The 13,753-nt window shown below is 38.2% G+C and overlaps 1 protein-coding gene across 4 annotated transcripts; it reads right to left on the bottom strand.

Annotated features, from left to right (window-relative positions):
* Positions 1-1,277: 1,277 nt before the first annotated feature.
* IMPA1 (inositol monophosphatase 1) lies at positions 1,278-13,513 on the bottom strand. 4 transcript variants are annotated; one of them, XM_067553558.1, is made up of 9 exons: positions 13,465-13,513; positions 11,392-11,473; positions 9,783-9,916; positions 8,793-8,897; positions 8,153-8,198; positions 7,912-8,020; positions 6,956-7,064; positions 4,737-4,888; positions 1,278-3,381 (listed from the first exon to the last, which is right to left on the bottom strand). In XM_067553558.1, exons 2-9 carry the CDS (start codon positions 11,452-11,454, stop codon positions 3,263-3,265), a joined length of 837 nt encoding a protein of 278 aa, XP_067409659.1. In that variant the 5' UTR covers positions 11,455-11,473; positions 13,465-13,513; the 3' UTR covers positions 1,278-3,262. The 4 variants fall into 4 exon arrangements, 3 of the variants coding, with proteins under 3 accessions (XP_067409659.1, XP_067409658.1, XP_067409660.1); XM_067553557.1 differs by having other exon boundaries at positions 13,364-13,493; XM_067553559.1 differs by lacking the exon at positions 13,465-13,513 and adding an exon at positions 12,804-12,829.
* Positions 13,514-13,753: the final 240 nt, after the last annotated feature.

The following is a 13,753-nucleotide window of genomic DNA, read 5'->3' as shown; positions in this document are numbered from 1 at the left end:
TGGAGGACTCTGCACTTATCTTTGTTGAACCTCATGAGATTTCTTTTGGCCCAATCCTCCAGTTTGTTTAGGTCACTCTGTATCCTATCCCTACCTTGAAGTCGCAAAGCTACACAGGGTTGAATAGCATCAACTCAACATGCAAGGGAAAATATAGGGGAGTGGGTTATTCAACACAAGGAATTTACAAATAGCTCTAAACTCCAGCAGGCAGCAGTTCATCTTCTGAAGTAACTTCCCCTACATAATCACATGAAAGAAGACTGGCTCAGAGCCAGACAGTCAGAAATATTTTAGTAAAAGGTACCTCATCGCTTCTCATAAGAAAGGGTTGGTTCCTACACCTCATTATTGCTGTTGTATTTTGGTTTTTCCTTCCGCCTGAAAGGAAGTCTTGTTTCCATTTGGCATGGGAATTCTACAGCATAAGTAAAGCCCTGCGTGGATACAAAAATGTGAATCTGCATCTACCAGAATTAACTTGTATCTGACCCACGATCCACAGTGTCTTATGTCTATCCACATCCATCCCTGCCGAATAGCTGATAGGCGGCCAGCTCCTCTCCCCCAGATCTCGAAGGCAGGGAAGCAGTCTCGCAAGCTATGAGCTGCAGCCAGCTGCATCTCTGCCTTTGAGATCTGCATCCAATCCATAACTGGCAAAAAATGGTCCACGGATATCCACATCTGTGGATTTGCAGGGCTCTAAGCATAAGCATGCTGTTTTCCACAGTGAGATTGTTATCCAATGAAAAGCCTGGGCTGCGCAACATCTTTAAACTTATTTCAGTCAAAATTATTTTCATTGGTATTATGCTTGGTCATGGTAAGATGTTAATATTTGCATGAAGGGATATCATACAGTCTTAATTGATCGTCTGTGGCTTCAACTGGGGAATTTGGACAGGGAGTGAGGGAACAGAAGGGTATTCCTTCTAACTAAGAGGGAGGAAATGGAGTTAAAAATCTACTAGTTGCAAAGGTGCAGTTAGCATCTTATAACTATGTGATAGATTGTTAAGTAGGGAGAATCACACACACACGCGTGCGCGCGCAAAAAATAGGACATTTAAATTTTAAGGGTATAATCAGAATACAAAGTTCGATATTTGGCTCCTTTATATTTTTTAAATAATTAAAACCAGCTTTAATATTAATCAAAATTGGCCAGCAACTGTTTTGTCGCTAATATGATCTAAATGCCTTTTGCATTTTGAAAGACAGAATGAAAATGTCTAACCAACCAAATATGTACAGAAACTTTTCAGACCACCCACTAACAAAGCAATCTTTTTTCTTTTATTTATTATTACAAACACCTCTCACATCAAGAACCGTTTTATACATTTCCATTTTACAAAACAAATCAGTTTGACATCAGAACTTCTGCACAGTTCATATTTCACAAAAACTGAAATTTCACAAAAGCCCATAGAGATAATATATTGGCCAGACTTGCTAAGAAATCACATTCATATCTCAGATCATTTAAAAACAATGAAGTTGTGGTGAAATTCAAAACATTTTGATTTTTTTTTCCCCTACAGGGCCCCCAAGAAATGAAACTCTGTTCCTTCTCCTTCCATCAGCCCTGAATTATCATGCAATTCTTTATCTCACTAGAGTTAATCGTTTAAAGTTGGCCTGGCACTGGATACCAAGGTTCTAATTAAACATTTCTGTAAAACCAGCAAAACATAACTGATACAAGACCCAAGGATTTTTATTAAAAGATATGCTGATGCTTGTATTTTAAGACAAAAAATACCTTTTTTCCACACTAAAAAATATATGATCACATATTTTCAGAAGTGATCATATCTTGGATGTCTGAACTAGACATACAAAATTAGCAGACACTTCCGAAAACTGTTGCCCTAGTTATTAGTCAGCCCCTAAACTGACTATATTTTACTCTAAAACATACAATAACTGATGTACACACTGATATCAACATGATTCCAAAAAAACTCAAACTGTGAACAACTAACCTGAAGGCTTTGAAATTAGAAAAGTTAGCATTAAGATTTAAAATACTATAACTTTTTAACTGTAAACTTTAAGGCTGGACCAGTGCCCTCATATGTACTTATACAGTATGTAGCACAACACTATAATAATTAAGATGAAAGTCTGAACTACTGGCTTAATTTTAATTAAAATAGGAGGTTGGTGTTTTGGGGGGGCAGGGATTGCTTTCCAAGTTAATGAGAATCTTTTGGATTTCAAATAATTTTTAGACTTTGAGGTAGATTCTCCTCTGGAGATGTATGAATAACTCCCATAAACAGTTAATGGGAGCTACACACATATCAAGTAGAGAATATGCAAGAGGCAGCATCAACTGAAACCAATGGACCCATTCAGCTTATGGTCTTCCTTTGAACTATTAGCATAAAGCCCATTTTGTTTCTCTGATTTTTTTGCCTGAGGGCATGAAGGATGGTGCATACAGAGCTTTCTTCCTCCACACAAATCTTATTTTTTGAACACTGGTCAATTATTTTTATGGATGTAATGGGAACACAAGTCTTAAAAAAAATAAATAATTCATCTACTTTTCTCCATGTGTTTCTCTAAACATTCCCTGCAATAATGACTGAAATCTGTTGAATCACTCTTCAGAGTAGTTGTTTATCATCACTGTAGAAGAGTGACAAAAACTAGCCATAACTTTCCAAAGTGAGGTCCGGAATCACGTGCTCTACCTCTATGTTTCCTTCATCAATGAGAAATTCAGAACAGACTGATGGCACTGAAAGAATTTAGAGGCTTCATATGTAAACCTCATAACAAACAGCCTAGATCACACTGGGAGCAAACCATGAGAAAATTGGAACCAGGAGCAATAATCTGGAGCATGTTACAAAGTAACTTTCTCTTTGCCATTTATGGTTTAGAGTATTAATTGTTCTATCATCCAGTATATTATGTAATTTTAAATATTATTTGTATAGGATTTGATCCTTCTTTCCGTATACTCCTTTAAGCAGCAATAATACTATATGAGAAATAAAATTGATAGCAAAGCTGATGTTTTATTTACACAAAACTACAAACTTCATTAGACCCAGGCCTTTAACAATGCAAATGGGTCTGATTTCAAAACCCTATTCAGAAGTCAATTTGTAAGAAGATATATTTAGTAGAGGTATACTATTATCTACCAAGTGACCTTTTGTGGAACGTTATTTTATAATTTCAGAGTATATGACAATTGTTGACGAACTTTGTATTACCACCTTATGTGTAGTTGTGGTATTCAATTTGTTGCATCGTCCCTCTGTAGGGGGATTATCTGAAGTTCCTTGGCTATTCTCTTCCCTATGGCTTGACTACTTGCAGCAATTATTCTTCGTGACATCAAATCAAATGGTCCCCCTAAAAACAAAAAGTCAATAACATAACTGGCTGGCAGTCTCAGAAGAATGTAAATCTTGAACAAAATAAGCATTAAGATCAATTGTACAAGTGCAATAGTCTAGTAGAAAATGTATTAAAGCCAAATCTAAAAAATTAACTGTATAGTACAGTGTGAAAAGTCAAATTCTCAACACTAACAATGTAAAACACAATCCAGTGGCTCATTCACGTATATAGCAACCAAATTCTTCACACTATCCAACCTTAGGAAAGGTGGCTGAGGATGGGGTAAACTGTACTTGGTTTACACGGCGCATCCCCTATTAATACTAGAAATGTGCTATAGTAATGGTTGCATAAGGGAATTAGAAGACATTTAACACATTTCACTTAGAAACCACATGTATTTGACTTTTTGCATGAAGGAACAGTAAAGGACTTGGAAAGAAATGAATCAGGGAAAGAGTTAAGAAGAGACACACCATTATCACATCCCTATCCTCTTCAGGGCAAATCTTCAGCCAGCACAAAGACAGAGTAGCAGAGCTGGATACTGAAGATTAGTAAGACATCCTCCATGCAATCAACAGAGTGGCTGAAGAGATGTTTCATTGAAGCTACTTCAGTCCTATAGCTGATGTAAATCCTGCATGCCCCTAAATTTGACCCTTCCATGGAGGCAAAACCAGAACTTGACCCTTGCACTGCACTGAGAATGGGCAACAGAAATAGGGGTGGCTGGGAGCTCTATTACCTCTTAGTGGGGGTCTAGACATTCTCCACTTTCTCTGAAGCCTCTTATTGCCACCACTTACCCAAACATGAAAGGGTTTTACAGTCTGCTGTGGTTGAATGGATAGCACTATTTCACTTTGGCAGAATTAAAAAATCGTTGCAATTTTTCTGTGCCAATGCAAGTATTTAGACAGTGCAATTATCCAAGGGCAGAATTTGATCTGAAATAAGTATGCACAAGTCTCATTGAATTCAACTGGTACCTAACATTCATACCTAGAAAAAGATTTCAGACTCTGATCATTTACTTTCATATCCTAATGTGAAATGATACTACTGGAAGTGACTCAATACTGGTGAGCAAGGACTTCTGGTTTTATCCTGTTGTTCACTTACAAGTGACAACTATTCCTATGCATTAATTTGACGTTTAACAGAGTTAAGAATCACCCAGATGACAAGAGGGCTGAAATCTTTACTGATCTGAGTCCTTATTTTGGTGATGCTTTGCCAGATGGTTGGTAAAAAGGGCAAGAGATCATCCAAGCATTCCAATGTCCTCCAGACTACAATTTATGAAAATATCTACATTTTTTTTAAAAAATGTCAATTTCTTGTGATTTCCTGTTGAGTCCCACCTGATACATCCAGCAGTACTCCACCTGCTTCAGTAATGATAATTCCAGCTCCTGCCATATCCCAGCAATGAATGCCCATCTCATAATATGCATCAGCTCCACCAGTTGCCACAAGGCACATGTTTACAGCTGCTGTACCAACTGCTCTAATCCTAAAACAGGTAGAGATTTGTTAATTAAAAGTAGTTTACAGAAATATACTATTAAAAGTAGCCATACAGTGTACGGCAGCCAGCATTTATGAAGCAAAGGAAACTAATGTGAAGGCATATTACTATGAGAAATAAGCCAGTATATATTCGTTCCTCTGTCTTCTGCTTTTTTTACCCTAATTGCAAACAAGTGTGCATGTATTCATTCCCTGATTTCAGTTCACTAGCGTTTAAAAAAAAAAAAAAAGAGTAATTAACTAATATAGAGAACTTAAAAGAATTCACTTTCACAAACTGTTTTTAAGGTGAAGGCATGAGATGGGTTAAAATAACCCAAGATAAAAATTGTTAAAAATATCCACCTTTGAAATAATGGATAACCCATTCTGCGCGCTAATTAGTGTTCAATTTAAATTGCTGTCTGACTTGGAAAAGTTACTTAACCCTCCATTTCACAACCGAGCCACTAAACAGCTTCCTTGATTTTTGCAAAACATTAAATGCAATTCTCATGAAAAACAAACTATCAATGTAAACCAGGTATAAAGAGGACATTTTCAATATTATTTTCTGTTTCACATTCCAATTACTCTTATCAACATTATTGCCCCTGAACAAGTTGCACAATTACCTATTAATGAACTTGTCAGATATTTTTGTATGTCAGATAGTTATCAATACAATCTAATTAAATCGTTATATAAAGCAGGGTGGTGCTAAAGTTACAGCAAGAGCCAATTTAATCATCTGTGACCCTTAAATAGCATATAACTAGCATCTTAAAACTTTAAAATGAAAATTGAAAATTGAACAGACAATACTACAGTACTCTAAGCAAAGGTAGTTTATCTATTCATTTCACAGAAAACCTAAAATCTGTATTCAAGTATAGACAGGTGATACCTGTTTCATGACATCAAAATATCTTTGTGGAAGTATGAATAGCATATGTGCTCAAGAAATCAGAAAGGAGCCTGAGAATCCTGGCAGAAAGGATGTTTTCTGGCTGGTATTCTGGGCCCAATCCTGCAATCCTTACTCATGTAAGTATTCTCACTAAACTCATGAAGAGTACGTGTGTGAATAAAAGTTCCATGACCCAAGCTGTAACTAGGTATTTTAGTGCTCAGGGTGAGCAAGCATATTTGCACCCCCTACCATTTTTCTTAGTCATTTTTACACCCCCACAGCTTTGTGCATTGGGCAGCTCTCCTGCTCTGGTTACAGCCCTGTGCATGACTGGACCCTCTAAACCAGATATATTATATAAGGAAGCTGGTCAAAAATTATCCATTAAACTGTGTTTATGATAAAAAAAATTGGCTGGGGAAAACAATTTTTACTGAACATTTTTTTGGCCAAAACCCCCAAAATAATCAGTCCTGAGCTGAAATTTTTGCCTGCAGTAAAAAAATAATTCTGAAAAGCTCTACATATAAATTACAGTTTTTTATCTCCTGATTTTTCTCCTTAATTACATCAGAGAAGAGGAACCTAGATAACTTGATAGCTCTTCTCTGTATATAGTTTCTATGATTTCACATTACTCTTTCAAATATCTCTGTACAAGAAAGTACAAAACATGATTTCAGAAAAAAAAAAAAAAAAAAGTTTTCAGAACCCAATATAAAATTATACTTTTTAGTCCAAAGAAACCTATACCAAAATCTTTAAATCCACAATGTTGTTTTGATTGACATAGGTTATACTAAATATTCTACTTTCTAAATAATCAATTAAGCAGGCTTATCAAAGTAAATTCCTATTAATTTTTTTCCCCCTCATTCACGGCCTTGTGTTTAAAAACCCCCAAGAATAGCTGTAAGAATCTGAGATGAAAAAGTTAGCTACCTCTCTCTCATCCTGGTAAATAATGTTGCCTAAACTTCATTTCTTATGTACAGTTTTTCAGTAAAAGCCACAAGACAATTTAAACTGAGCTATCACCCCATTTAAAAAAAAATTACAACAAATAAAGCTGAGTTTAATTGCCATTTTCCTTCCTAAAAATCATGTTTGGTGCAAGCTTAAAGTAGAGGACCAAGAACAAATTAAAAAGTACCTTACCCATGAATAGGAATACTGAGAAGCCTTTCCATGTTAGAAAGAATTATTTTTAAAGTCTCTGGGTCACGGTTAGATCCCATTTCTGTTACTAAAAGTGATTTTGTAATATCTGGGAAGGGAAAAATTGACAATTTTTTTCCCCAACAGTTTGACTTACAAAAGGACCATAATTAAGCATTTGAGTAGATCATGTACTTTCACTGATTGCTCATTGTAACAAACATTCATGTCACATGTTCACCTTACATACAATATAGCATAGATGTAACTAGTTTTGGCTGGAAACTACCAGAAAGAAAACCAAAGCAAAAAAGCACTGTCCAGTCTCACTTAGTGCATGTGTTCACTGGGATTACTTATATTATAAAATACAATTCTTCGTAAGAATCACAACATTTTAAAAATCATAGAATCATAAAATATTGGGGCTGGCAGGGATCCCAGGTGATATAGTCCAACCCCTTGCTCAAAGCAGGACCAATCCCAACTAAATCTTTAACATCCTGATGCATCAAAGCACTTAAACATGGACTTAACTTCATGCTGGTTGAGAAACAGGTGATCAGTGGAACAACTAAAGATAGGCCCATGCTTAAATGCTTTGAAGGTTCAGTGCTGAAATAAGACCACTTTTATGGTAGATTTGTCACGGTTTCTAAATAGACCAGTTTAACATACGTAAGAAATAAAAACCCCAAACATCTTAATTTTATTTTGTAACATTCATAAGCATGTTATGTGCGTCAAAGAAAACAAAATATGGGTTCCTTACTCAAAGGGCTTACAATCTATGGACAAAACAAATATATATTTATGCAGGGGTGAGGATGGGGAATAGCGATGAGAAAAGGAGACATTATACATCAATGGCTTCTGATAATTGTATTCTGGAAAAGACAATTAAGAAATTCCATACTCATTCCCCTTCCCAAAATAAGCTACTCAGTATAACTCACCTTCTTGTCCTGATACTTGAAGCTTCTGACCATTGCAAAATGCACCTTTTCCTTTCCTGCCAGTGTACATTTTGTCTTCCACACAACTGTATACAACTCCAAATTCAATCTGCAAGCAAGAAAGGTTTATTTTCCATTAGTGTGGATGTGCCAGTTTTACATAATGAGATTGGTGGTTAGTAATATGTTATGAATTTGATTTTATTTTTCTGCTGGATGTTAAGAAATAAAACAAATATACCTTTTTGTTGACTACAAAGCCAATCGAAACTGCCACAAATGGAAACCTTCAAAACAAAAACAAAACATGTTACTAATTTATAATTGGGATATTATGCTGTTTTTACTATACATTTCTTAAGTTCTATTTATACTCCATCTGTGTTATAACAGAGGAAACAGAGGGTGTAAGTTATCAAAGTGCTCTTCTGGAACTTTTCAGCTACTACCCTTCACCACTAAATAAGCTCAGCAATGCCAACTGTAATTACAAAAGGGTTTATTTGCTAATACTGCATCTTTTTGCTTTTGAACTTTCAGTTAGGTATTTGCAGCAAAATGGGTGTTTTCTTTTAACTCTGCACGAATTATACTACATAACACTAGTTTCTCAAGGCATGCCAACTGTTGGTTACAGCTTGAAAGCATTCTATCTGAGAGCATTATAGTATTTGCAGAAGCACTACTATTCTAATACTACTTGCCTGGCTATTTCTAATCAAATGTATGCAAGAAACTCAAGATCTATAATATATTTATTGCATCTCAATTGCAAACACATTAAACACAGTTACTTGAATGGTTGCAGAGAAACAACAACAAAAAATTCTAGTTTGTTGCCCAATTTAAGTAGTAATTATGGACAAAATAAACAGCTGTACCTGTGTACAAAGTTAGTAGTTCCATCAATAGGGTCAATAATCCATGTGGGATTATCTGTCAAGGTACTGCCTTCTCCAGCCGCAACAGATTCTTCTCCAATGAAACTAGAGTAGCCAAAATATATTTAAAACACAAATAGGTTTAAAGGTTAGTACAGTAATTTTGCAATGGGTGATATTTATCATTTAAAAAAAAACTAGATGTAACCTGAAAATTAAGCAGCAGCAATTATCAATATGAAATGTAGCTGAAAAAAGCTGAATTACAACTGGCATCTCAGTAAGTTATTAATGGTGGACCACCTATTGAGAAATGACATATGTGGTACTAGAGATAATGAGACACAATGGTAGGGATTGTAAAAATGTCTAACCTTTAAAATTAGTTTACAAAATTTAGCATTATTTGGACATACCACTGAAGTTTGTCTTCTTATTAAACTATTAAAGCAGTTTGGTTTACCATTTTTCCATATATTCAGTCTCATACTACCATATGAGGATATAAGAAACTAGGGGACAACAGGGAATTTTGGCAAAATTGTTTTATGCAAACTGTACTAAACATAAGCAATAAATCAACTGGGAGGGCTGCCTTGGGGAGGTACATCAATTAAGCAAAATATATGAAATTCCCATTCAATGTCTTTCTGAAGAATTGGGAAGGTTCAGAGAGATAATGAAAAACTCTGAAGAGAGTATGTGCAACTCTCGGTCATGTAGGACCAGAAGGCCTTTTCCTGTGCCCAAAGTGTACTATGACCACATACTGTAAGTGAATTGCAAGTAACAAATTAGAAGTACTTTGACAGAACTTGTAGTGAGTATCACTTAAATATTTAACTTCTGAAGTTATGGAGTTCTTCCTGAACTTCCTGGCAGTCTCATCATATGTCCTTGAGAAAAAACAGAGACTCCATACTTCATCCCTTTAGCCACCATTTCCTCTTCTCCCATCAGTAGCAATTAAAATATCAATAGAAGTTGTACCTGTGAGAAGGATATTTTTCTTTTAGAGACGAAATAATCATATTTTCTACTTTTTGATCAGTGACAGTCACTAGATCAGCCGGGGAACTTTTAATCATAATGGATATTTCCTCTTTCAGTGCTTCCAGGACTACCTGCAAGGAACATTATTTTGTTTATAAGAAACTTCAGCCAAAATACTAGTTATTCTAACTTCAAGAAAAGTCCAATTCATGGTTGTTCTTTTCTAACTGCAATAATCTGATCCTACAAAGTTTACATGTGCTTAACTTTATGTAGTGCAAGTAATTTCATTTAAGGATGGGACGCTGCTCAGCACCATTTTGTTAGGAGCGATTTTAAAATTTCTTACAGTAAAATAAAGTATGTTAGCATTAACAATGCTACAAAACTGAAACGAAACATTAAAGCCTGCATCTAGATAAGGTGCATCTAGGTAAGCTATTTCCAGACCAGGCCATATACATGTAACAATCTCTGCCTCCCAGCCAAAACAAATCCTACTGAGGACTTCTAATGAAATGAGATAAATCTTTGTTTGAGGGAAGGTTTATTGAGGCAGTTGAAGGTACTTCAATATTTACTGTGATTCTGAAAACTGTGGCTAGTATATGCCCTCATCTTATCTGCGTGCACAGTAAGAGGCCACTGTATAGAAGCAGAGGCAGGAAGTGGAGACCTAGACATCCATCCTATCCCTAGGCTCCTCAGAGATCTGCCAGTTCTTTTTCTTGCTCTCCTGCCATGCTAGACCACAGCCTGGGAGACAAACCATCTATAGTGAGGGAGCAGGAGCTGTTGCCTGGAAAGGGAGAAAGTCTCAACGAAGGGAGAAGGAGGAGCAAATTGTCTGCAAGAGAGGTACCATAGTGGTAGCAAGCTCTCCGTGAGAAGAGTGATACAGGATTGTAGAAAAAACACACAGAGAAAAAGCTGCCAGTAGCCATGCACACTGAAGTATAAAACTGTTCAGACAGAAAGGCAGTGCTATGAGGGACAAATGAGATGCTGCCTGCTACAGCAGCAAGGGCACTTAAAGGGAACCACTTTTAACCAAATTTAAGGTACCAAATGTGTATGCAACAAAGAGAGGGGACAAACCACAAATCATTGCTAAGTAGCAGCCTGAGGAGTTGCAAAGATGTTTTCCTAAATTAGCCCAGTTCAGGAACAGGATACACTCCTATTTTGAACTCAATGCCATTTTGCTTTAGACCAGTGTTTCTCACCACAGGAACCCTCAACGTTCCGCGAGCAGCTGTTCTCCTTGCCGCCGATCAGCTGTTCCACACGCCGCTGTTCTCCACGCCGCCGAAAAAGGGAAGATGTCCCGGATTTTTCAGCAGAGGGTATGGAGTGTAAGTGTAATTTAACTGAGAAACGACCTACTTGTTTGTGTTAAGAGTTTGGGGGGTTCCACAATTATTCATAGAGTTCAAATGGGTTCCGTGGCCAAATTTAATTGAGAAACACTGCTTTAGACGATTATGCTAATTTATGTTTGTTTTGACAAAATAAGGTGGAATTATCTGGCCAAACCTAAAATTCCCCAAAAAAGCATATGAGTTTCTCTAGAAATACACAGTAATTTATAAATAAGTTTACATACCTCTCCAGCCTTTCTTGCTAAAGTAACTGCATAATCCATGCATTGTTGCCAAGGATCAGCCATTTTATCCTAGGTACAGTACCTATTGTGTAGATATGTTAACAAACACTTAATATATAGAAAGCCCTCAGATTGTTGACCAACAGCCCACTACTTTCCCTGTTCCTGACTTCAATGTCTCCTTTTTACTGGAATTTATGCTCATACAAATATGCTAGAAAATGAAAGCTTGCCCTGTTGTCCACAGTAGAGGAATTAATTCATGAAAACACTAAAGCTTTGTCTTGTTCATGCCACTGTTTGGCAATTTAGTTTAGAGCATTACTCTTCATTTTCTATACTTATAAAAACAAGCAGGCCATATTAACTCTAAGACACTATTAAGCATAGGTCCTGAAACTGGAAAGACATTGTGTGCTTAATTTTATATACAGTTGGCAGTCAGTGACTTTGATGGAAGTACTCACCAGGTGTAAATTTAAGCATGCACATAGATTTTAGCAGGATCATGGTCATAGAGGAGTTATGTAAACCATGTTTTCAGACAAAGTCTAATGCTCAGTTAAAGTTTTAGAATGTTCACTGTAATTTGCTTTGGATGGAAAATTGGCATAGTTCAGTCTATTTTTAAACCAAGTTTGGGTTAAATTGTTTCAGACATTTTAAAACTAGAGTGCAAAATCAGTATATATCTGATTTTGGAAATATATTCCTCATTCAGACCTCTCAAAAATGGGTTAATTCCACATAGAAATATTTACAGAATATTGCTATTACTTTAGAACACAGTTGCCTTTACACTCTCAAGATACTATGAAGCAGTATGAAAACACATTACCAATATTATAATTTAGATAAATTTGCACAAGCAGGGTAATATAAGATGTACTACACAATATTTTGAAGATAAAACATGACATAAAATTCATGTATGACCCATTAAATTATATGAACAGTAGGTATGCAGGAACTTCCTGCATTTGCAAGATTTATTTATTTATTTATTTAAAGAAGGAAGTAGGGTCCTGATACTCTAACCTAATCTGAAAAACTTGTTTTCTTTAACCTGATGGATCCAGCACTGGACTCCATCAATACTGCTCCTGAAATAGGCAAAGGGATTGCTAAAAAGTAACGCAATAAAAGTATTCTCCCCTGGAAGAAGGGTGTGTTGAATTAAGAGCATTATATGCTGCCAATATAGTTAAATACCACAGCATTTACAGTAACGATTGTTGTAGAAACGTCTTGCAATCAAGTTAGGCTACTGGATTTAGAGGTACAGTAGAAAAAAGTTACATAGCCAGTAAAGATCTGATGATGATGATAATAATAATGGACCCTTATAAAAATCAGTATATAATGCACCAGGCCAACTTCATGCCTGGCCAGGTCTACAAATGGAAACTGACCAAACCCGCCCTGCCCTGGAACAATGACTCCTGCATGAACCCCTGCGTGGACTCTCTCGTTTTGGAATAAGAGCCCGGGGGCCGCCTTCTGATTGAAATGTCATGCACTTCCGCTCCACCACGGGTCAGCGTGCCCCGCGGGCCTGATGTCAACAGTCACAGCGAAGGGGCCACCCGACAAGGGTTTAAAACCTCCAGGGAACGGCCGGGGCTGGCCCCGCAGCCTCCCGCCAGAGCCAGGCCCCGCCCGAGCGAATCCCCGCACAACGATGCGCCGGGCCCATCACACTCCGTTAGCAGCAGCAGCAACAGCCGCCGCTCGCCCCAGGGAGCCACGTGACCGCCCCAACCGCTAGTTTACCCCCAACGCGGGGGGCCGAGCCAGGTCGGGCTGCGCCGGCACCCGCGGCCCAAGCACCCCCCAGCGCAACCGCCAAAGGCAGCCTCCGGCAGAGGGGCGCGGCTACGGGAACCCGCCGACCGGGCGCGGCCTGGACAGCCGCTGCCCAGCCGACTCCTCCGCCTGCTGACACGGTTTCGGGGGGAGGAAAGTCACCCACCTCCCTTAGCTCAGCCCGTGCCGCGTCCGCAGTGCCGCTAACCAGAGAAGATTGAACCTTCCCAGCCAGGGCGCATGCGCGACTGGACGACGCACACTCACCGGCAGGCACCTGCGGAGAGACGTTAACCCTTCCCTCCCTCAGGTCAGTGTGAACCAGCCCCACGGCGTCTGATTGGTTGTCCCTCTGCGCCTGCGCGAGCCCATGGCGCTGTGAAGTCGGGCTGGCTGCGCGCGCCGGAGGAGATCGCTGTCCCCTCCCGCTCTAGGCGCTATTCCCCCATTCACGTGCTTTGCAAGTGCCGCGCCGTGTCCGCTGCATTCTCCCTCGGTGCCTGCAAGCGGGGACGGGGGAGAATGAACTAAGTTGTAGGGTCGGGTGACCAGGTCG

The sequence above is a fragment of the Emydura macquarii genome, unplaced genomic scaffold, assembly GCF_026122565.2.
Source record: "Emydura macquarii macquarii isolate MOO-44397 ecotype Brisbane River unplaced genomic scaffold, CSIRO-AGI_Emac_v2 contig_1477, whole genome shotgun sequence".
Lineage (NCBI taxonomy): Eukaryota > Metazoa > Chordata > Testudines > Chelidae > Emydura > Emydura macquarii.
Note: the sequence above shows the minus strand (reverse complement) of the source record. Positions and strands in the feature narration are given on the sequence as shown.

Excerpts from the sequence above, each read along its gene's own strand:
- IMPA1 (XM_067553558.1), bottom strand. The coding sequence starts at position 11,454 with ATGGCTGATCCTTGGCAACAATGCATGGATTATGCAGTTACTTTAGCA. Across the intron at positions 8,199-8,792 it reads ACTACTAACTTTGTACACAG|GTTTCCATTTGTGGCAGTTT; the intron begins GTACAGCTGTTT and ends TTTGTTTTGAAG. Across the intron at positions 8,021-8,152 it reads GCTTTGTAGTCAACAAAAAG|ATTGAATTTGGAGTTGTATA; the intron begins GTATATTTGTTT and ends TCTTGCTTGCAG.